Raw genomic sequence first — 23703 nt, forward strand, 5'->3', positions numbered from 1 at the left:
TTTTCCATTCTGAACTTTTCAGCCCCCAGACTGGTGAATCTGACCTCCAAGCTGAGCAGCATCGCTGCAGTGGAGGGGAAAGATGTCGTCTTCAAGTGTAGTGTCACCCCAGCAGACGTCAAAGTAAAATGGTTCCGCAACAACGTGCCAATCACATCTGGGCCCAAGTATAAGATTGAGCACAGGGCCACCAGCCACTCCCTCACCATCACGTCAGTCAGTCAGGAGGATGCTGGGGAGATCAGCATGGCAGCTGAGGGCAAAACCTGCAGCGCTACCCTCCAAGTGCAACGTAAGAACCAACCTCTATTCGCTTTAACACTTACTGTATGATATAATATCAGAGCTAATTTCCAGTGGATATACTTCTGTTCTGTATTATCATCAGATTGTTTTGATTGACTGATACACAATTATAGCCATTGTTTACAAAAATGTATAAGCCTTTTAAGCATTTTAGCTTAAAAGGGCTACAGTTATCATGAAGGAGTTGTAATATCTGTGTTTTCTTTGTACCCTGACAGTGGAGCCGGTGATGTTCAAGAAGAAGCTGCAGAACGTGACGACGGTAGAGGATCAGAAGGGAGTGAAGCTGGAGGTGGAGCTTAGTAGACCCTCTAAAGAGGTCAGGTGGATGAAGAACAGCGTGGTGCTGCAGCCCGGAGACAACATGGACATCAGGGTGGACGGGGCCAAGCAGACCCTGGTCTTCAAGAGTGTGACTACCGCTGACCGCGGCTACTACTCCTGTGAAACTCTGGATGACAAGACCCAGGCCAAACTCACTGTGGATGGTAAGTACATTTACATTTTAGTCATTTAGCAGACGTTCTTATCCTGAGTGACTTACAGTAGAAATTAGGGTTAAGTACCTTGTTCAAAGGCACATCGACAGAATTTTCACCTAGTACAGCTCGGGGATTCGATCCAGCAACCTTTCGGTTACTGGCCCAACGCTCTTAAGCACTAGACTACCTACCGCCCAAGTAAGAGTATGTCCCATTTACAGATGCTGTAGTTTTATGATTATGTATAAATAGCCCCTAGTGATCTTAGTTAAGCACAGACAGTATTTCCTAATCTGACATGCAGTTTGAACATTTGATCTCCACACAGATGTTTCTTTTTTTATATATATATTTTTGTACCTTTTTTAACTAGGCAAGTCAGTTAAGAACAAATTCTTATTTACAATGACAGCCTACACCGGCCAAACCGTAACCCGGACGATGCTGGGCCAATTGTGTGCCACCCTATGGGACTCCCAATCACGACCGTTTGTGATACAGCCTGGAATTGAACCAGGGTCTGTAGTGATGCCTCTAGCACTGAGATGCAGTGCCTTAGACCGCTGCGCCACTTGGTAGCCCCAGACTATTTATATCTACAGTTTCAGTGCTGAAAAGAGATGCACAGGACACTTAGTGATGATTCTGTATAACCTAAACATTTAGCATATTCCAACACACCTAAACATTCCCTCTATCTGTATTTCACAGTGCAGAAGATTGAGGTGGTGAAGGGCCTGCTGGCCGAGGTCAAGGCCAATGAGAAGGAGACAGTGACCCTGGAGGTGGAGCTCAGTCAAGCTGATGTGGAGGGTTCCTGGACCAAGAGCGGAGCCAAGCTCAAGGCAGGGTCCAACTGTCGCATCACGGCCCTTGGAAAGAAGCATGCCCTTACACTGTCCCAACTCAAGATGGAGGACGCAGGAACGATTGTCTTCCAAGCGGAAGGGGTCAAGTCTTCTGGCAAGCTCATTGTTGCAGGTAGGTTATCTCAATGTTTGTCCAACATTAAGCTATTCATCAAGTTGAGTGTTATTTGAAGTGGCACCTCTTATTTAAATACTGTACCTTTTGCATTGTGGCTCGTACAGAACCTGCTGCCATGATCTCTAGGCCCATGAAGGATGTCAAAGCTCCAGAGAAGGAGAAGGCAACACTTGAGTGTGAGGTGTCCAGAACCAATGCTGAGGTCAAGTGGTTCAAGGTGAGAAAACATATTCTTGTGGTAAATCATAGAACTCGAACATCCAGTCATGCAAAACGAGAAAGTGTTCAATGTCAGCAATTTACTTTGCATAATTGTGTATACAAAGTGAAGTAATCATTTGTACTAAAATATCACTGTTACCTAGGGTGATACGGAACTAAAACCAGGAAAGAACTTTGGCATCCACTCCCAGGGTCGCACACGTAGCCTCCTCATCCATAAATGTTCCAAAGAGGATGAGGGCACATATGTTTGTCGAACGTCTGACGACAATACATCAGCCAAACTCACTGTACATGGTATGAGTCCCTACATGTTATTCATATGATACAACATGATACATGGTATATTATGCAATCCAATGATAATGATTGTATAATACAATCCAATGATGATTGAATAGGCTTGTCAATGATAGATGTACTTACAGGTTGGTAAAATAGTGCATGTCTCAATTTTAAATAATAGACATCCTTCTTACCAGATATATAGCTCTGAATCAATGGAAAAGAATGCCCATATTCCATTCAGCATTAGATGTGTTGAAGGCTCTCTGATGTCTCTTTTTATGGTCTCTTGTGATTCTCCCCCAAAGCCCGAGACATTAAGATAGTGAAGAAGCTGGAGGATGTGGAGGTGATGGAGAAGGAGAGTGCGTCATTCATGTGTGAGATCTCTCACGATGAAGTGGCCTGCCAGTGGTTCAAAGGAGACACCAAACTCAAAGTCGGTGACAACATCAAGATGAGACAAGAGGGTGAGGAGGATACACACATTTAGAATTCTTTCCAAGTATATGTTATATTTTAGTAATAGACACTCATACATTTTAGTAATAGACACTCATGCATCAGCTTTTGAATTATTAGCCATCATTGATTAATTAGGTCTAATTTACTATTTCTGTGTTTTACCATTCTGTACTATTCTTATAAGTTGCCCTCTTTCAATTAAAGGTAAAATCTATGTGCTGCTGATTAAGTCGGTGACACCAGAAGACGTGGCGGAGATTAAATTCACAGCTGAAAAGGCCTCTTCAACGGCCAAACTGACAGTGAAAGGTAAAGAAACAAACCTATTTCCAGCATGCATTCCCCATAGAATGCTATATACGGCACAATATGTCATATGATAGAATACCTTTGTTAAATGAATGATGTTCAGGTCAGCTCATCACAATATACATAACAAACTCACAGAATTCACTAACAGTTATTAAACATACCAATGGTGACTTCAGTGCTCTAACCATAACTAAAATCTGATCCAGTCAATCGGTCAGCTAGTTAGTCTGTCCTCTGTGTCCTCAGAGTTATTGTCCTGAGGTTTATTTTGGTTCAGCAGCCAGATGTCTGTGGATATTGCCTCTTTTATTCTGAAATGTTGGTGTTTTGTATCCCTGGCCAGAGGGCAAGATGACCCCTAAGAATATGTAGAGGTTGTGAGTTGTTTCCCTAGAAATCCATGGTGCAGTCTTTTTTTGATATACGGTTGTTTTACATCCTCTGGAAACCTGAACCACAGGACTCAGATCCCAGGGTGACCTGACCACCCTCGGGAGCTTGCTCTCATGTTGCTTATGGAGATCCCTCTGTACCAGGCCAGGAGTGAAAAGGTCATGCAGTGACTATCCAAGCCCCTCAGGACTTTGGAGTAGATGGAGTGCAGCACAGGAGAAATCCCTGTTCCTTGAGGTAGCCCGTGGATATGAATTGCACAGGAAGATGTTTTCTTTGGCTTACTGACAACTATTGAGGAGAAAGTCAATGACCAACTTAACTAGACTTAAGTCCACTTTGAGATGCTGTAGATTGGGACAAAGTTGGTACAAAAAAATATTTAAAAATAATTACATTGAGGAAAAATGTATTTACTATGACTGTGATATGTGGTTGTCTCATCTAGCTATCTTAAGATGAATGTACTAACTGTAAGTAAATCTGGATAAGAGCGTCTGCTAAATGACTGAAATGTAAAATGTAAAAATATAAGTCTGTCTAAGTGTGTGTAGGCTGCTGATGCATCAGGGCAATTATTATTACGTTTTACTCCAATGAATTCCTCATCTTGAGGATTGGACATATTTCAGAGCTCCTTGAAGTTATTTCAAGATCTTTCCTATGATGAGATCCAGGGGACATGGCTCTTTTAGTATTTCCATCTCAGTTTAGGGAGTTTGCTGTTCTGTAAAAAAGCCAGTATGTTTGCCAGTGCTGTAAAGTACAGTCGTGGCCAAAAGTTTTGAGAATGACACAAACATACATTTTCACAAAGTCTGCTGCCTCAGTTTGTATGATGGCAATTTGCATATACTCCAGAATGTTATGAAGAGTGATCAGATGAATTGCAATTAATTGCAAAGTCCCTCTTTGCCATGGAAATTAACTGAATCCCCCAAAAACATTTCCACTGCATTTCAGCCCTGCCACAAAAGGACCAGCTGACATCATGTCAGTGATTCCCTCGTTAACACAGGTGTGAGTGTTGACGAGGACAAGGCTGGAGATCACTCTGTCATGCTGATTGACTTCGAATGTCACGGCTGTCGAAAGGAGCAGACCAAAGTGCAGCGTGGTTGTAGTTCCACATTTTATTAAATCCGTGAAACTTTGCAATAGATAAATAACTGAAATGACAAAACAACAAACTGTGACGCAGAGAGAAACAAACAGCACTCAAAATATACAATCACCCACAAAACCCAGGAAGAAAAACCCCTACTTAAATATGATCTCCAATTAGAGACAACGAGGACCAGCTGCCTCCAATTGGAGATCATCCCAAACAAGCCAACATAGAAATACAAAAACTAGAACCTAAGAACATAGAAATAGAAAACATAGAAAAACACAAAACACCCCCTGTCACGCCCTGACCTACTCTACCATAGAAAATCACATCTTACTATGGTCAGGACGTGACATCGAATAACAGACTGGAAGCTTCAAAAGGAGGGTGGTGCTTGGAATCATTGTTGTTCCTCTGTCAATCATGGTTACCTGCAAGGAAACACGTGCCGTCAGCATTGCTTTCCACAATAAGGGCTTCACAGGCAAGGATATTGCTGCCAGTAAGATTGCACCTAAATCAACCATTTATCGGATCATCAAGAATTTCAAGGAGAGCGGTTCAATTGTTGTGAAGAAGGCTTCAGGGCGCCCAAGAAAGTCCAGCAAGCGCCAGGACCGTCTCCTAAAGTTGATTCAGCTGCGGGATCGGGGCACCACCAGTACAGAGCTTGCTCAGGAATGGCAGCAGGCAGGTGTGAGTACATCTGCACGCACAGTGAGGCAAAGACTTTTGGAGGATGGCCTGGTGTCAAGAAGGGCAGCAAAGAAGCCACTTCTCTCCAGGAAAAACATCAGGGACAGATTGATATTCTGCAAAAGGTACAGGGATTGGACTGCTGGGGACTGGGGTAAAGTCATTTTCTCTGATGAATCCCCTTTCCGATTGTTTGGGGCATCCGGAAAAAAGCTTGTCCGGAGAAGACAAGGTGAGCGCTACCATCAGCACTGTGTCATGCCAACAGTAAAGCATCCTGAGACCATTCATGTGTGGGGTTGCTTCTCAGCCAAGGGAGTGGGCTCACTCACAATTTTGCCTAAGAACACAGCCATGAATAAAGAATGGTACCAACACATCCTCCAAGAGCAACTTCTCCCAACCATCCAGGAACAGTTTGGTGACGAACAATGACTTTTCCAGCATGATGGAGCACTTTGCCATAAGGCAAAAGTGATAACTAAGTGGCTTGGGGAACAAAACATCGATATTTTGGGTCCATGGCCAGGAAACTCCCCAGAACTTAATCCCATTGAGAACTTATGGTCAATCCTCAAGAGGCGGGTGGACAAACAAAAATCCACAAATTCTGACAATCTCCGAGCATTGATTATGCAAGAATGGTCTGCCATCAGTTAAGATGTGGCCCAGAAGTTAATTGACAGCATGCCAGGGTGGTTGCAGAGGTCTTGAAAAAGAAGGGTCAACACTGCAAATATTGACTCTTTGCATCAACTTCATGTAATTGTCAATAAAAGCCGTTGACACTTATGAAGTGCTTGTAATTATACTTCAGTATTCCATAGTAACATCTGACAAAAATATCAAAAGACACTGAGGCAGCAGACTGAAAATTAATATTTGTGTCATTCTCAAAACCTTTGGCCACGACTGTACTTACGTAAAAATACTTGAAATTACTACTTAAGTAGTTTTTTGGTGTACGGTTCTTTACTTTTTTTATTTATATTTTTGACTACTTTTACTTCACTACATTCCTAAATAAAATGATTTACTTTTTACTCCATACATTTTCCCTGACACGCAGAAGTACTAGTTACATTTTGAATGCTAAGCAGGACAGGAAAATGGTCCTCTGAACTGGTGGACTCACTAAACACAAAGGCTTTGTTTATAAATGATGTCTTTGTTGGAGTGTGCTCCTGCCTATACGTAAATGAAAAAAAACAAGAAAATTGTGCCATCTGGTTTTCTTAATATAAGGAATTTGAAATGATTTACACTTTTACTTTTGATACTTAAGTATATTTAAACCAAGCCTTACTGAAGAGCTCAGTGACTTTGAACGTGGCAATGTCATAGGATGCCACCTTTCCATCCAGTCAGTTCGTCAAATGTTTACCTTGCTAGAGCTGCCCCGGTCAACTGTAAGTGCTGTTATTGTGAAGTGGAAACATCTGGGATCATCAACGGCTCAGCCGCGAAGTGGTAGGCCACACAAGCTCACAGAACAGGACCCCCGGGTGCTGTAGCGCTCGGGTGTCCTGAATTACGCTTCACCATCTGACAGTCCGATGGAGGAATCCGGGTTTGGCGGATGCGAAGAGAACGCTACCTGCCCCAACACATAGTGGCAACTGTAAAGTTTGGTGGAGGAGGAATAATGGTCTGGGGCTGTTTTTCATGGTTCGGGCTAGGCCCCTTAGTTCCATTGAAGGGAAATCTTACAATGACATTCTAGACAATTCTGTGCTTCCAACTTTGTGGCAACAGTTTGGGGAAGGCCCTTTCCTGTTTCAGCATGAAAATGCCCCCGTGCACAAAGCGAGGTCCTCACAGAAATGGTTTGTTGAGATTGGCGTGGAAGAACTTGACTGGCCTGCACAGAGCCCTGACCTTAACCCCATCGAACACCTTTGGGATGAATTGGAACGCAGACTGCGAGCCAGGCCTAATCGCCCAACATCAGTACATGACCTCACTAATGCTCTTGTGGCTGAAAGGAAGCAAGTCTTCTCAGCAATGTTCCAACATCTAGTGGAAAGCCTTCCCAGAAGAGTGAAGGCTGATATAGCAGTAAAGGAGGGATCAACTCCATATTAATGCCCATGATTTTGGAATGAGATGTTTGATGAGCAGGTGTCCACAAACTTTTGGTCTTGTAGTGTATGCTGGAAGCAACTGTACAGTAAATAGATCAGATATGCTTACAAAGGGTTTCTGCATAGGCTTATAGGCTTCTTTGGTATTGCCATGGCTCGTCAAGTACTTTCTTTTCTTTGTAGACTGTATTATTTTAGTGCTGCTTACAGCTTTGATGTATGATAGAGTTTTTATATGCTACTGTGGTACTGCTTAGTATGGCTTCCTTGTATTGATACGGTTGTTATTGTTACTGTAGAGCTCCCTGTCCAGTTTGTGAAGAAGCTCAGGGATAAGTTAGCCATGCATACACACCGTGGGTTCCTGCAATGTCAAATGTCTCGGGCAAGCGCCAAGGTCAAGTGGTACAAGAACAAGAAGGAGATCAAGTCCAGCAAGAAGCACGAGATTAGCAGCAAGAGTATATACCGCAAACTCACCATCAATGACGTGGGTGCGGACGACGAGGATAATTACACCTGCAACGCCATCGACGACAAGACATCCTGTAAACTTGTTGTGGAAGGTAACGGGATGAAAATCAGGACATCGTCTATTGTAAACTTCTAGGAATTTTCTTTAAAGTGTATTTTTATAAAGGTTGATGTGACTTTATAAAAATACACTTTCAATCTCTTTTAGCATGTATGAATACTTCAGGACACAGGATTACCAGTCAGTGAGTGAATGAATGGAAATAGCACTCTTATAATATCCCTAAAGAGTGTAATTAAGAGTGCTTCTCTCTCAAGTTTGACCTATACGCTCGGTATCTATGGTCCCTCTAGAGCAGGCCATCAGCATTGTACGGGAGCTAAGTGCCGTGGAAGTGATCGAGCCCTTCGCCGCCTTCTTCGAGGTGGAGATCAACATCAACTCAGTCAAGCCCCCCAAGTGGACCCTGAATGGTGTGGCCATGCAAGACAGCGCTGACTTGGAGATGGAGAAGGAGGGCTCCATGCACCGCCTCACCTTCAAGAAGACCAAGGCCTCCATGACAGGACCTGTCCAGTTCAGTGCTGGCAAGAGCAAGTCTGTGGCCCAGCTCACTGTCAAAGGTCAGAGGCTCCTCACACAGAGCACCATATTCCCAGTGGATATAACTGGTTGAAATGACGTTATTACAACCAGATTACAACCAAAACTGGGTTAGGAGCATGTTACATGACTTGCCTATGATCAGAGCAGTTTGCATGTCTTATTGTCTCGACTACAGAGCGCCCTCTTGAGGTTGTAGAGCCCATTAAGGATGTGACAGCCAAAGAGAAGGGCTCAGCCACGCTGAGCTCCAAGTTCTCCACCGCACCCAAAGAGGTGAGCTGGTTCAAAGGCCAAACCCTCCTGGCGACATCAGACAAGTACAGTCTGAAACAGGACGCTGTGCGGGCTAAGCTGACCATACAGAAGCTGACTGAGGAAGACACTGGGGAGTACCGCTGTCAGTCGACTGCTGCCGAGACCAAAGCCACTCTCACTGTAGAGTGAATGTTTTGTATTGCTTTTTGGTGTTGATTTGACTTCAATGCTATTTGCTTTGCTGAGCATTGATGGTTCAAATGAGATTCCATCCTCTTAACTTAAACCAAATCCATGGTACAATGATGATGTGTGCTGTGGTTTATCACAGTTCGGAAAGTGGAGATAACCAAGCACCTGGTGGACACTGAGGTGGATGAGGACAGTGATGCAGTGTTCACCTGTGAGCTCAACTACGCTGATAAGAAGGTGCATTGGCTGCTCAATTTACAAAGTACTCTTCTCCAACGAAGTCAACACCATCACTCAGGTGGGCAAAATGCACACGCTCACACTCAAGAACCCATCACCTGAGGATGGCAGCACCATCACCTTCAAGGTCAGGGAGGTCAAGGAGGCTGTGACCCTAAAGGTCAAAGGTAAGGACTCATGACCTAGTCTGGTTCCAAGTCAAAATACTGTAGTGTAGAAGTGGGACTAAAGAATATGTTAAACGTCTTTGACTGGTGGTTGTGGGGTTAAGTCTTGCTCTCCATTTGGATTCCTCCAGAGAAGTGTGCAGTGTTCCTCAAGTCTCTGGATGACGTGGTGGGAGAAGTGAAAGGTATGATCACCCTGACGTGTGAGGCATCCAAGCCCAGGGTCTCCCCCACCTGGAGGAAAGATGGTACGGTCTTGACCGCTGGGCCTAAGTATGAGGTACTGCACACAGGCAAGTCCCTGGGTCTGATCGTCAAAGCCGTTACCAAGGAAGACGCAGGGGATTACAGATGTGACCTGGGAACTGAGCTTTCCAAGTCAAAGGTCACTGTGAGAGGTGTGTTTGACGACGCAGCATAATTTGCGAACAAATGAGTATAGTGCGCTGAAGCCTCTACAGCAATTTTGTCATCATGTCCTTGAAACAAAAATCCTCTCCCCACCCTTTACGTAGACCTGAGCACAGGTATCACCAAGCAGTTGAAGTCTGTGGAGGCGATGGAGGGAGAAACATGTAGCTTTCAGTGTTTTCTATCATGGGAGAACACTGATGAGTGTGCCTGGACCTTGAATGGCCAGACTGTGGCAAATGGAGGACGCTTCCAGGTCTCCAGTACAAGTTGCAAACACATGCTGGTTATCAAGGATGTGACACCAGCCGATACTGGTGAGGTGGTTTTCAACATCAAGAACCTGAACTCCAAGACTACCCTAGCTGTTGAAGGTCAGACATCTGTACCAGTTGAGGCTCTAACATCAATCTGCAGGGCTTTTAGCATTCATTGTTTTGAAACTTCGATCAACTGATCCCTGAGGTTATCGTTTTAAATTGGATATGTAGACTATTAGGAGAAACTAATCAAATTAATCAATTAATAAAATTAACCAATTTCTGAGCTTTTTTGTTTCTGTAATTGGAAGGAAATTGAGCCATCCTCAAAATTAAAACAAAGGTAATATAAATGTCCTTTATTTCAGGCAAAGCCCAATCTGTGTCACGGGAGCTGCAGAACGTCAGCGTTGTCTCAGGGGAGGATGCTGTGTTCACCTGTGAGGTCACACAGAACAGCGCCACCGTCCAGTGGGCCAAGGATGGGAAGGACATCAGGAAGAGTGAGAAGTATAACATCAGCAAAGAGGAGAGGGTCATGAAGCTGACCGTCCGCAGCGTCACTGTCCAGGACTCTGGAGAATATAGTTGTGAGGTCATCGGAGGAGCCACTACCAAGGCCAAGCTGGTGATCAAAGGTAAGTCTGACAAGTTCCTTTCACAGACACCTTCAGTTGTTTAATGGTTCTTGTTTACTAGATATTTAGGTATCATTGACCGTGAACTACCACTTTTCAACTATGACTGCTTTTTAATGTTAAATAACACTAAATATAAGCGCTGCCTCTCCTACCTCAATGCCTTCTGCTGTGCTCCTACGGGAATGTCCGTTTCTTCAGAGCCAGTCCACAAATTCACCAAGGAGCTGAAGGACAGTGAGGCGGAAGAAAAGAGCTCAGTGACCCTACAGTGTGAGACGGCCCAGCCTGCCTCTAAGGCCACCTGGTCCAAGGGAGGCATAGAGCTCAAGGCCGGGGGACGCTGCGAGATGACCCAAAAGGAGACCGTTCTCACACTTACCATTAAACAGCTGGAGGAGAAAGACAGCGGAACTTACACCTGTGACGTTGGCACCGCCAAGATGACGGCTAAGGTGACAGTCAAAGGTAAGATCTTGGCCTATATGTTTGTCTTTGTCTGAAATCATGGTTTTGCACATTTAGTAATTACACTTTGAATTAATGTTGAGAATTTGGATTCTTTCGTGAAAAATGTTTTGTGAGTGATGTGATTGACCTCTGCCAACGTTTAAAGATCAGAACTTGAATATTACTAGAGGCCATATGAGTCATAGTTTGGTTGTGGTGTATCAGAGCTGACATTGTGACATCTAGTAAGATTGACTCCCCTGCTTGTCTTCTTGGGCAGACATGCCGATTATTACAACATTCACACGATGCAACAGTATTGACTGAGCATAATTCATGTCCCTTTGCTTTGCTTCATTTTTAAACATTTGGGAGATCATTCCTTCTTACTATCTATTCCCATGCTGGTTGGTGGACAAGAAATACATTATGCTCAGTGTCATGTTCTGACCATAGAGAGTCCTTATTTTCTATGGTAGAATAGGTCAGGGCGTGACTGGGGGGTTAGTCTACTTTATTATTTCTATGTGGGGTTCTAGGTTTGTTTTTCTATGTTGGTGATTGTGTATGATTCCCAATTAGAGGCATCTGGTAATCATTGTCTCTAATTGGGGATCATACTTAAGTAGCATGTTTTTCCACCTGTGGGTTATGGGATATTGTTTATGTTTAGTTGCCTATTAGCACTGCATTGTCGTCATGGTTCGTTTATTCTTTATTGGTTTGTATTTGGCTAAGTTTCACTTTCTAATAAATTATGTGGAACGCTACTCACACTGCGCTTTGGTCCGATCATTCCAATGAACGTGACACAGAGCAGTATTTGACCTGGATGTGTTCCATCCAGGCCAGACAGTGCTCATAGTAGAGCCACCCCAGGACGTTGAGTGTTTTGAGGGGGACTCTGCCACGTTTAGGTGCCTTGTAAGCCTGCCTGACCTAACCCATCAGGTGCGGTGGTGCCTAGACCAAACCCCTCTGCAGCCCAGCCCCCTCAATGAGATCCAGGTACCTCAGGGGGGTTTCCACTCCCTCACCATGAGGGAGCTGACCCCTATGGATTCAGGCACAATCTCTGTGGTGGTTAGGGATAAGAGAGTGCACGCTTCGCTAATGATCAAAGGTAACTCCCATGGCCGGGTCCATGGTTCGAATTATATGTGAGCAAGAGGGGGCTGGGAACCCTCATAACAATCCACCCCTCCCCCCATAATACTGTATCTATATCTATTGTAGGTCTACAGCTCCAGTAGATACCAGAGATGGAAGTGCATCACTGCATTTGCCCTCTTTTTCAGTTTCTCTGAAATTGAAATGATACTTGCTTGACGTTCATCTTTTCATCGTTGACTCGTCGTTGCAGTGTTCATTGTGCATTGTGAAATGCCCAATTTATCCAATATCATAAGTGACCACCGCTGGTGTCTTCGATGCCTGTGGCACCATTCATACCATCAGATCTCAGTCAACCATTCTGTATCGGTCTGCGTTGGTCTTGTTAATCATTCTCTCGTCTTTGGGTCTCCCATCCTCATGGGAAGTGCATGATGTATTTGAATCCATGACGCAGGTAAAAGAGTAAAGACAGAAAGATTTGATTCTTAAAGGATGCATACTTGATGAATAGAGGCATCCCTGATCCGTAGATTCTTAGTTGTCCAGTTTATTTGCTCACTCCACTCAGACAGTTAACAAATGTCTATGTAAAAAAATATGTATACGGTACAATACCAGTCAAAAGATTCATTTAAAGTTTTTCTACATTGTAGAATAATAGTGAAGACATCAAAACAATAATATAACACATATGGAATCATGATGTAACCAAAACAAGTGTTAAACAAATCAAAATATATTTTATATTTGAGATTCTTCAAAGTTGCCACCCTTTGCCTTGATGACAGCTTTGCACACTCTTGGCATTATCTCAACCAGCTTCATGAGGTAGTCACCTGGAATGCATTTCAATTAACAGGTATGCCTTGTTAAAAGTTCATTTGTGGAATATCTTAATGCATTTGAGCCAATCAGTTGTGCTGTGACAAGGTAGGGGTAGTATACAGAATATAGCCCTGTTTGGTAAAATACCAAGTCCATATTATGGAAAGAACAGCTTTTTTTTACCATGTAGGCTCAGTTTTACGTCAAAGGTTTGGACAATGTTTCTATTGTGTCTTGGAAAATACTGCAGGGTCATAAACTAAGGCATTATTCCTATCTTGAAACTATTCTGAATATTGTTCATGTACAGATGTGTGCCTCAATGCAAAGTTAAGCTGCATAAGTTATGCAAAAGCTCCACAAATGTATTTCTCTGTATGCTGCTGATCCTTTGTGCACTTTGGAAGGATTTAATTTTGTGGTGGTGATCAGCTGTGAACACCATGTTCATTCCATTTACTGGTTTGATAACTATCTTCAGTTAACAAGTCATCTGTTTCATTGAACAACCCAATCATTGGAATCATATTTAGGTTCCAAAGGACAGCAATAAAAGCATCGGGATCATTGTCCACGACCCATTCTTCTCCACCATTTTGATTCTTATGCCCTTCCATTACAACTGAAGATGGCAAAGAAAATGATTTTGCCTACTTTTTAATGAAGTCGGGCATGTTGGTCTTTTTCCAGCCTTGCCTGCCAGCTTTAAACAGAAGCTGAAGAACCAGCAAGCCACGGAAGGAGAGAATGCTACTCTCTACTGTATGTTAGCCAAACCTGGAGCCACGGTTCAGTGGAAGAAAGGCACTGAGAATCTCAAAGCTGGAAACAAATATGAGATTAAGCAAAAAGATGCCGGCTGTGAGCTTCAGATAAAACATCTGAAGGTTGAAGACAGTGGAGAGTACTCTTGTGAGTGCGGAGATCAGAGGACCACAGCGACTATAAAAGTCAATGGTATGGGTACATGTTCTTGGTCAATGGGAATGTTGGGGAGGACTCAGTCAGCCTTAATTGATATGTGTAAGCTCATGTGTTGGTAGCAGAAATGTGTGTAGTTAGTGGACTGTATATACAGAATAATTTCACATTTAAATCAATGGTTTGTCAGCGTTACCTGTGACCTACAAACACAAGCTGGAAAGCCAGGAGGCTGAGGAGGGGGGCAGTGTTACCCTGCACTGTGAGCTCTCTAAACCTGGAGTCCCTGTAGAATGGAGGAAGGGAGCACAGGTGCTGAAGTCTGGAGAAAAGTACCAGATGAAGCAGAAAGAATCTGTGAGTGAACTCCTGATCAGCAAAGTAGTACCCGAGGACAGTGGAGACTACAGCTGTGTGTGTGGAGACCAGAAGACTACAGCCAGTCTCAAGATTAAGGGTAGGGGGCAGATTGGTGTCATTAAATAGCTACTTTATGTTCCACTGAAGTTGTTCTGTATTGTCTTTGTCACTGTCGTTATCAAAGTTTCACGAATATTTCAAAGAAGTTGGTTTGGTAAAACGGCTCTGATATGTGTTGAGTAGGCATAGTTGTCAACTTGACTTTGATACATTTTGTACATTTAATGATTCATTGTCAGCAGCAAGTTCTGAATTGTCTGAAAATGTAGTGCGTAAGTTGAGAAATGTTCCCATTTTACTATTACTCTCTCAATGTCTTATCTGTCTCTGTGTCTTATCGTCTCTGAGTCTTATCTGGCTCGGTGTCTTATCTGTCTCTGTGTCTTATCTGTCATTGTGTCTTATTTGACTGTGTCTTATCTGTCTTATCTGTCTTATCTGTCTCTATGTCTTATCTGTCTCTGTGTCTTATCTGTCTATGTGTCTCATCTGTCTATGTGTCTCATCTGTCTCTGTGTCTTAACTGTCTCTGTGTCTTATCTGTCTCTGTGTCTCATCTGTCTCTGTGTCTCATCTGTCTCTGTGTCTTATCTGTCTCTGTGTCTCATCTGTATCTGTGTCTCATCTGTCTCTGTGTCTTAACTGTCTTTGTGTCTTATCTGTCTCTGTGTCTCATCTGTTTCTGTGTCTCATCTTTCTCTGTGTCTCATCTGCCTCTGTGTCTCATCTGTTTCTGTGTCTCATCTGTCTCTGTGTCTTATCTGTCTCTGTGTCTTATCTGTCTCTGTGTCTTAACTGTCTCTGTGTCTTATCTGTCTCTGTGTCTTAACTGTCTCTGTCTTATCTGTCTCTGTGTCTTATCTGTCTCTGTCCAGTTTGATCTTTGTAGTCTGTCTGTCTTTATTGCGTTGATTATCATGTTGTTAGTCTTTGTGTGCTATTGATCATTCTGTCTCGGTTTCTGTGTTTGGTTTCATTATTCAAGTATCTGCTTTCTGAACTGTGCCATTCTCATGGTTTTAGAGGATGAACTCATGTCTGATTGCCTCATATCAGTGGTTATTGTGTTTCAGTGTATTTTATATGGTTTAATTTGAATTCACAGCCCAACCTGTTACATTCAAACACAAACTGGAGAGCCAGAAGGCTGAGGAGGGTGGCAGTGTTACCCTGCACTGTGAGCTCTCTAAACCTGCGGTTCCTGTAGAATGGAGGAAGGGAACACAGGTGCTGAAGTCTGGAGAAAAGTACCAGATGAAGCAGAAAGAATCTGTGAGTGAACTCCTGATCAGCAAAGTAGTACCCGAGGACAGTGGAGACTACAGCTGTGTGTGTGGAGACCAGAAGACTACAGCCAGTCTCAAGATTAAGGGTAGGGGGCAGATTGGTGTCAATAAATAGCTACTTTATGTTCCACTGAAGTTGTTCTGTATTGTCTTTGTCACTGTCGTTATCAAAGTTTCAAGTGTGATTCAGCAGAATATTTTAAAGAAGTTGGTTTGGTAAAACGGCTCTGATATGTGTTGAGTAGGCATAGTTGTCAACTTGGCTTTGATGAATTTTGTACATTTAATGATTCATTGTCAGCAGCAAGTTCTGAATTGCCTGAAAATCTAGTGCTTAAGTTGAGAAAGGTTCCCATTTTACTATTACTCTCTCAATGTCTTATCTGTCTCTGTGTCTCATCTGTCTCTGTGTCTTATCTGTCTCTGACCTGTCTCTGTGTCTCATCTTTCTCTGTGTCTCATCTGTCTCTGTGTCTCATCTGTCTCTGTGCCTCATCTGTCTCTGTGTCTCATCTGTCTCTGTGTCTCATCTTTCTCTGTGTCTCATCGGTCTCTGGGTCTCATCGGTCTCTGGGTCTCATCTGTCTCTGGGTCTCATCTGTCTCTGTGTCTCACCTGTCTCTGTGTCTTATCTGTCTCTGTGTCTCATCTTTCTCTGTGTCTCATCTTTCTCTGTGTCTTATCTGTCTCTGTGTCTCATCTGTCTCTGTGTCTCACCTGTCTCTGTGTCTTATCTGTCTCTGTGTCTCATCTTTCTCTGTGTCTCATTTGTCTCTGTGTCTTAACTGTCTCTGTGTCTTATCTGTCTCTGTCCAGTTTGATCTTTGTAGTCTGTCTGTCTTTATTGTGTTGATTATCATGTTGTTAGTCTTTGTGTGCTATTGATCATTCTGTCTCTGTTTCTGGGTTTGGTTTCATTATTCAAGTATCTGCTTTCTGAACTGTGCCATTCTCATGGTTTTAGAGGATGAACTCATGTCTGATTGCCTCATATCAGTGGTTATTGTTTTTCAGTGTATTTTATATGGTTTCATCTGAATCCCCAGCCCAACCTGTGACCTTCAAACAGAAGCTGGAGAGCCAGAAGGCTGAGGAAGGGGGCAGTGTCACACTGCACTGTGAGCTCTCTAAACCTGCGGTTCCTGTAGAATGGAGGAAGGGAACACAGGTGCTGAAGTCTGGAGAAAAGTACCAGATGAAGCAGAAAGAATCTGTGAGTGAACTCCTGATCAGCAAAGTAGTACCCGAGGACAGTGGAGACTACAGCTGTGTGTGTGGAGACCAGAAGACGACAGCCAGTCTCAAGATTAAGGGTAGGGGGAAGATCTATGTTAACTATTTACAGTACTGTATAATTGTTGTGTTCTTGCGATGTTCTGATCAATTGTAGGTAATATTTCAAATGGAGTTTCAGTGCATTGTCAAGCAGATTACTTTTGGTTTTAAATATATCTGTATTCGGTAATTGTCAATTATGATGTCCATTTGTTGGTTAACTTCATCATGTTTTGTGAAATGCCATGTTATGTCTGTCTCTCTGTGTTTTGTCTTTGTGTCTGTCTATGGATACTTTGCTTCAGTGTTACGTCAGTGTATCGTTGTTTATATCGCTTTGATTCAAGGAGTTATATTGTTGTTTATGTATTGTTTTAGTACGGTTTAGTTCCATTTATTGCTTTAAGTGTGTTTCATTGACTATGTGAGGATGACTTTAGTTTTTGGTTGTTAACTGTCATCATTCGTAACTAAACCATGAATGACTTTCAGCCCAACCTGTGACCTTCAAATATAAACTGCAGAGGCAGGAGGCTGAGGAAGGGGGCAGTGTTACCCTGCACTGTGAGCTCTCTAAACCTGCGGTTCCTGTAGAATGGAGGAAGGGAACACAGGTGCTGAAGTCTGGAGAAAAGTACCAGATGAAGCAGAAAGAATCTGTGAGTGAACTCCTGATCAGCAAAGTAGTACCCGAGGACAGTGGAGACTACAGCTGTGTGTGTGGAGACCAGAAGACTACAGCCAGTCTCAAGATTAAGGGTAGGAGAGAGTTAATACATTTAGAGGTGCCTTTGTCACTAAATATGTTTGGTAAAACTATATTTGGTTGCGCTACAGATGGTCATTCTATCAACAAACTATATGTTGATAAGAAACTGCTTTCTAAGGTTACGGTTAGGGTTAGGGTTAACAAGAGCCTCTGAGGCAGGAGACCAAACTGGATCAAGGTAGGAAGGGGAGCGTACATGGAGAACAGTTTGTCTGTCTGCTTTAACTTGTCATCTGTGCAGTTTGTCCTGCTTCTTGGTCCTGTTGATAATGTCGGTGATGATGCTGATAGTATTCATTGTCCTTTTATAGTCAGTGCATATGTCACTGTACTTGAAGTTTCTTGTGGTTTGTTTGTGCCACTGTTTGTTGTGCTTAGAAAGGAAATTGAGTAGGCATCTTTGTCTCTATTCTGTTTGCAGTCAGTCCACATGTTCTGAAGGCTTTGTCTCATTGCTTCTGGTGTTCACAGTTATCATGTATTTATTTGAGACTTGTGTGGTACATCCTTTGTTGGCAGTTTGTATGATACATCCCTCTGTTGGCTGTTTTTCTGTTATGGTCAGTCTTGTCATAAAAGGTTTGGTTATGAGGTTTTGTATTCTAAGTTGCATGTTTTATGGCAGCTCTGAAGTATTCAGCTCCTCCAGTAACTCTCAAACAGGAGGAGCCCCAGAAGGAGAAGGCCAAAAAGGAAGAAGGTAGGGAAGGACAAGGAGAGTAACAGTTTGGTTTACTGCTTGATTATCTGTCTTTATGGTATGTCTATAGTGCCTATGTCTTGGCTGAATGCGGTGTGCAACATCCTGAATTGTCGGGAAATCTGAACATGTTGGTGTAAATTTGTGTTTAAATTAGGACAGTACAAATATACAAATGGCGGTTCACCATTAAAGCTTGTTAAGGAGGAAAATGATGCCTTTGCAGCCTGAATGGGGGATGCTTTATGTACTAGCCGGTCCACGGGGAACATAAGTGTATTACCTGGAATGCACATCAAACTTAAATGATATTGCAAATTTAGTGCCCACTGTCGGCTGCCTAGGCTATGCAATATGCATATCACCAAATACATTTTTCCTAGTGCTATTTTCAATGACAAATTTACCTAATTTACAGGTGTAACTTTGTTTATAGTGACTGGAGAACATTCAAAGTTTCTATCTGATACCTCATCTCTACAGAATGTGCAACTTCTCCTCTGTCAATCAAGGGTGCAGGGCGGGACTAATATAGTAGCTTTCTTCTTATTAGTTCAGTGCTCTCCGGGATCCTTAGAACATTCCTACACCATTGAAGTTGAAATTGAAAATGGTTAAGGTAAGGTTTAAGGTTAGGGTTAGGTAAGGGTTATGGTTAAGGCTAGGGGTTAAGGTTAGGGTTAGGTAAGTGTTATGGTTAAGGCTAGGGGTTAAGGTTAGGGTTAAGGTTTAGGGTAGGGACGTCCCGAGGATTCCGGTTAGCACTGACCATTCTTATTAGCCAGATGTAGTTTGTTGTTTATCTGTCAAGAATTAACCCTTAACCAGGTTGCAACTATGTTTTGTATGTGTATGCAAACCTTGTCTGTGCACAATTATCACCTTAGCTTTGAGCAGCCTGACATTGTTTTGGATTCTCTGCTTCCCTTTGAGGGCATGCTTTTGTGAGCATACTCAGCTCAGAGTTGGATCTAAAGTGAAATGTTTAAACCCCCAGCTCCTCCAGTCACTCACAAACAACAGGAGACCCAGAAGCAGCAGGAGACCAAAGAGGCCCAGAAAGAGACAGTAGAAAGGAAGACAGTAGTAGAAGCCCATGGTAGGAAAAGATAAGATATGTTCTCTGTTGAGCTCATTCTGGAAGTTATAGAATATTGAGGTATTCTGATTTCTGCTATATCTGTGAAGCCTGCTGTTCCTGCCGGCCCTAAACCAGAGCCCCAGAAGGAGACCGTAGAAAAGAATACAGTAGTTAACATTTCTGGTTACTTGTTGAAGTAAAGTTAAAAAATGTTTAGTTATTATGGTGTTTTGTCATAGTCTCGAAGCCTGCAACCCCTATTGCTCCTGCCACCCCCAAAACGGAGCCCCAGAAGGAGACATTAGAGAAGAAGACCGTAGTAGAAGCCTCTGGTAGGAAAGATGAACTATCTGTTGTCTGTCACAGCAATTAAAAAAAAATGGTATTCTGGTGTTGCTGTATGTAATTGTGTTGTTTTATCTGGTCGATAATTGCAGTCAGATAGGCCAACAAGCAGCAGTTCATATCTGTTCCTTTGTGGCTTTAGCACTGTGTGACTCATTTTTTGGGTCTGTGTTTCAACTTGTGATCCTCTTAGTATTTTCTTACTTGACACGAATATGTAATAATGTAGTAATGTAATAATAATATGTTTTTACTTGGTTTTCACTCAGTTTTAATGGCAGTGTGTGTCTGTTTTAAAGATGTTTTGTTATATGATGTAATATGAATTCATGTTCATGCGTGTGTTATTGAGTTTTCTGCTTTCTAGACAACTGATGAAGTTCAGTTATACACTGAGTGTCCAAAACATTAAGGACACCTGCTCTTTCCATGACATAGACTGACCAGGTGAATCCAGGTGAAAGCTATGATCCCTTATTTATGTCACCTGTTAAATCCACTTCAATCAGTGTAGATGAAGGGGAGGAGGCAGGTTAAAGAAGGATTTTTAAGCCTTGCGACAACTGAGCATGTTTTGTGTATGTGTGCCATTCAGAGGGTGAATGGGCAAGACAAAATATTTAAATGCCTTTGAACGGGTTGTGGTTGTAGGTACCAGGCGCACCGGTTTGAGTGTTTCAAGAACTACAACGCTGCTGGGTTTTTTACTCTCAACAGTTTCTCTTGTGTATCAAGAATGGTCCACCACCTAAAGGACATCCAGTCAACTTGACACAACTGTGGGAAGCATTGGAGTCAACATGGGCCAGCATCCCTGTGGAGCGCTTTTGATTCCTTGTAGAGTCCACGCCCAGACGAATTGAGGCTGTTCTGAGGGCAAAAGGGGGTCCAACTCAATACTAGGAAGGTGTTCCTAATGTTTTGTCTACTCAGTGTTTTCTGGTAGTCATCTTGATGTTTTGTCATAGTCTCTAAGCCTGTTGTAGAAAAGAAGACCGTAGAAGCCCCTGGTAGGAAAGATGACCTATCTCTTGTCTTTTCAACTCATACCTGTGGGTAGTTGGTCACATCAATTCACATATGGCTGCTCTTTGGCCTATCTTTTCAACTTCAAGCAAACATCATTCATGGCTTTAGTATTGTTTGGCAAATTTTGGGGGTGTATATAGTCATTTTGGTGTTTTCTTATAGCCTTTAAGCCTGCTGCTCCTGCCACCCCCAAACCGGAGCTCCAGAAGGAGGAGACCGTAGAAAATAAGACTGTTGCAGACGCTCAGGGTGGGTACTTTCGTATAGGGACTGCTGCTCTTTGGTCAGTCTGTTCAAGCGAACGTCATTTGTGGCTTTAGCATTGTATGGCTAATTTTGTGGTTTCTGCTTCACCTTGTGGTCCTGTTAGTGTGTCCTGTAAGCTTCTTCTGTTTAGTCTTTGTCCTTTACTTGCAGTGTAGGCTATGTATTGGCAGTCTGTGTCACTGTCTGTTTCTCTCTTTGAAGACTGTTGTATGACGTTGGGAATTCATGTTCATGAGTTCATGCTTTTGGTTGAGCTTTCTGCTTACTAGACAGATGATGAAGTAAAATTATATACTGGTAGTTATTTCGGTGTTTTGCTATAGCCAAGAAGCCTGCTGCTCCTGCCGCCCTCAAACTGGAGCCACAGGAGGAGACAGTAGAAAAGAAGTCAGCAGTAGAGAAGATCAGCTATCTTTTGCCTGTTAAGCTCATACCTGTGCAAAGTCTGTCACATCAATTCAAATTCTACTGCTCTTTATCCGTTCAATTGGACATCATTTGTGGCTTTCACAATGTGTGGCACATTTTTGGCTCTCTGCTTTATCTTGTGTGGTCCTATTAGTCTGTGTCATGTATGACGGTTGCCCTTCACTCAAAGGGATGTAATGGCAGTTTGTCTGTTTAAATACTTTTTGTTGTATGACATTGGGAAGTTAAATCATATACTGGCTTTGCTGTTTTGTCATAGCCGTGAAGCCTCCTGCCGCCCCCAAATTGGAACCCAGGAAGGAGACAGTAGAGACGAAGACAGTAGTAGGAGCCGCTGGTAGGAAAATATGAGCTTGCTGTTGTCTGTTGAGCTCCTACCTGTGCATTGTCTGTCACATCATACTGTGTTTCTCAATGTAGTCTCAGAATGTAGACTCTTTGCTCTTGATTCGAGTTGTATGTGGTGAACAGTGTGGCTTGATTCTTTCTGAAGGCAAGTTGTGTCACATAGTCTTTCTGTAGCCCTTCAGTTAGCTTCCCTTATCTTGTGGCTTCAGCTGGTTTGTCAGGCTGTTCTCTTAAGAGGTGTTGAGGATCTTATCAAGTGTATTACTGTGCCACAGTAGAGAAACCTCCAGTTCCTGCAGTCACCCTTAAACCAGAGCCTCAGAAGCAGGAGACCAAAGAGAGAGGAGATTAGTTTGTCATTCTTAAGTTCAGTACATCGGTCCATTGTTCGTATGAATGGATAGAAATGTTTGACTTTGGACGTTGTTTGCTTCCATCAGGTTTGCACGTGCATTTTTTTTAAATGCAAAAGTTATTCAACTCGTACTTTAGGCTATCTGATATAGTTCCTGTTCTTTTCATCCTTAACTCGACGAAGTACATTCTTTATTGACAATATATTCAGTAGATTTTGCTACAAGTATTGTTTTGTCTGCATACTTTGCCATGCTTCTAAATGGTGGTGGAAAGAAAGTAGGCTACAATGATGGTTGCCATTTGAATGGGTAAGACTTGAAGCTCCGTGGACATTGGGCTTTGTTCGCTTCCGTCTGGTTCGCTTAGGTGCACAATTTTAAAGTTGATGTTATAATGAAGATATATTCAACAGATTGTTCATGTTTGTACTGTAGTTGTGGAGACACCAGTTGCTCCTGTCTAGCCAAAACTAGAGACCGAAAAGGAGGAGAAGACAGTGGTAGAAGCCCATGGTGGGAAAAGGAGAGCTTTCTTTTGCAGTCTATTCCTGTATAATGCTGCCATGGAGCTTGCAGTTGTAATGTATTACAAGTCTCCTTGCCCTTAAATGGGGATCTACTATAGGTCTTCACTTGGTTGTCTTTTGTTGACCTTGCTGGAGTCTCCTTGTTGTAGATTCCTTGTTGTAGTTTGATTATGATATTCCAGGTGTATTCTGCGTACAAAATATTGAATTTAGGCAGAGACCAGGATTGTTCATGCAGTCCTGTACATAACCTTGGTTATGTGTAAACCCAGAGTAGTTAAAATCTCACTTTCAATGTGGTGGTGGGTTACACACACAAATCTTTTTTTAAACTGCTGGCCTGGACGGATGGACACCAAGCAGAGAAGAGTGCATACATTAACGGTCATTGAAAGTGTTTACCATACATAGAGACACCATCCCAGTGGGATCGTCTTCTAGACGCTAACACCATACGGGTTTGCAATGTCTCTTTTTGAGGCATTGTGACAGTGGATGAAGATATTTTTTAACCCTTTATTTCTCAGCTCTTCCAGCCACATTCAAACACGATCTTGAGAGCCAGGAGGTTGAGGAGGGTGGCAGTGTTACCCTGCACTGTGAGCTCTCTAAACCTGGAGTCCCTGTAGAATGGAAGAAGGGAACACAGGTTCTAAAGTCTGGAGACAAGTACCAGATGAAGCAGAAAGATTGCAGTGTGAAACTACAAATCTGTGATTTGAAACCTGAAGACACAGGAAACTACCACTGCAGCACTGGAGACCTAGAGAGCTCAGCATACCTGAAAGTCAATGGTAGGATGATGAAGACCTTTTCACTGCAGCCCAATTCTTCCCTAGCACAGAAAATATCACCTTGATTTATGATAAATTGATCTGAAGCACCACATGTATTAACTGAAATGCAATTAATAGTTAGTAAAAATGAGTGATGCAACAAAACAGTTGGAATAATACCTACCATTTATTATGT

At 42.7% G+C, this 23703-nt stretch overlaps 1 protein-coding gene across 20 annotated transcripts in view; it reads left to right on the top strand.

The window, feature by feature from the left end:
* LOC115157190 (obscurin) overlaps positions 1-23703 on the top strand; it is a 91074-nt gene that overhangs the window by 24706 nt on the left and 42665 nt on the right. For 8 of the 20 annotated variants that reach the window (XM_029705230.1, XM_029705228.1, XM_029705232.1 and 5 more), the window contains 20 exons: positions 23-292; positions 525-794; positions 1500-1769; positions 1880-1992; positions 2141-2294; positions 2591-2752; positions 2952-3056; positions 10318-10587; positions 10789-11055; positions 13669-13935; positions 14090-14356; positions 15425-15691; positions 16652-16918; positions 17373-17639; positions 18275-18349; positions 19347-19448; positions 19670-19762; positions 20967-21053; positions 21760-21837; positions 23259-23525. In XM_029705230.1, the coding sequence (XP_029561090.1) occupies positions 23-292; positions 525-794; positions 1500-1769; positions 1880-1992; positions 2141-2294; positions 2591-2752; positions 2952-3056; positions 10318-10587; positions 10789-11055; positions 13669-13935; positions 14090-14356; positions 15425-15691; positions 16652-16918; positions 17373-17639; positions 18275-18349; positions 19347-19448; positions 19670-19762; positions 20967-21053; positions 21760-21837; positions 23259-23525 (3918 nt within the window). The remainder of the gene's footprint in view (positions 1-22; positions 293-524; positions 795-1499; positions 1770-1879; positions 1993-2140; positions 2295-2590; positions 2753-2951; positions 3057-10317; positions 10588-10788; positions 11056-13668; positions 13936-14089; positions 14357-15424; positions 15692-16651; positions 16919-17372; positions 17640-18274; positions 18350-19346; positions 19449-19669; positions 19763-20966; positions 21054-21759; positions 21838-23258; positions 23526-23703) is intronic. The other 12 variants (XM_029705235.1, XM_029705239.1, XM_029705241.1 and 9 more) reach the window with 9 other exon arrangements.

Source organism: Salmo trutta, chromosome 21, assembly GCF_901001165.1.
Source record: "Salmo trutta chromosome 21, fSalTru1.1, whole genome shotgun sequence".
Classification (NCBI taxonomy): Eukaryota; Metazoa; Chordata; class Actinopteri; order Salmoniformes; family Salmonidae; genus Salmo; species Salmo trutta.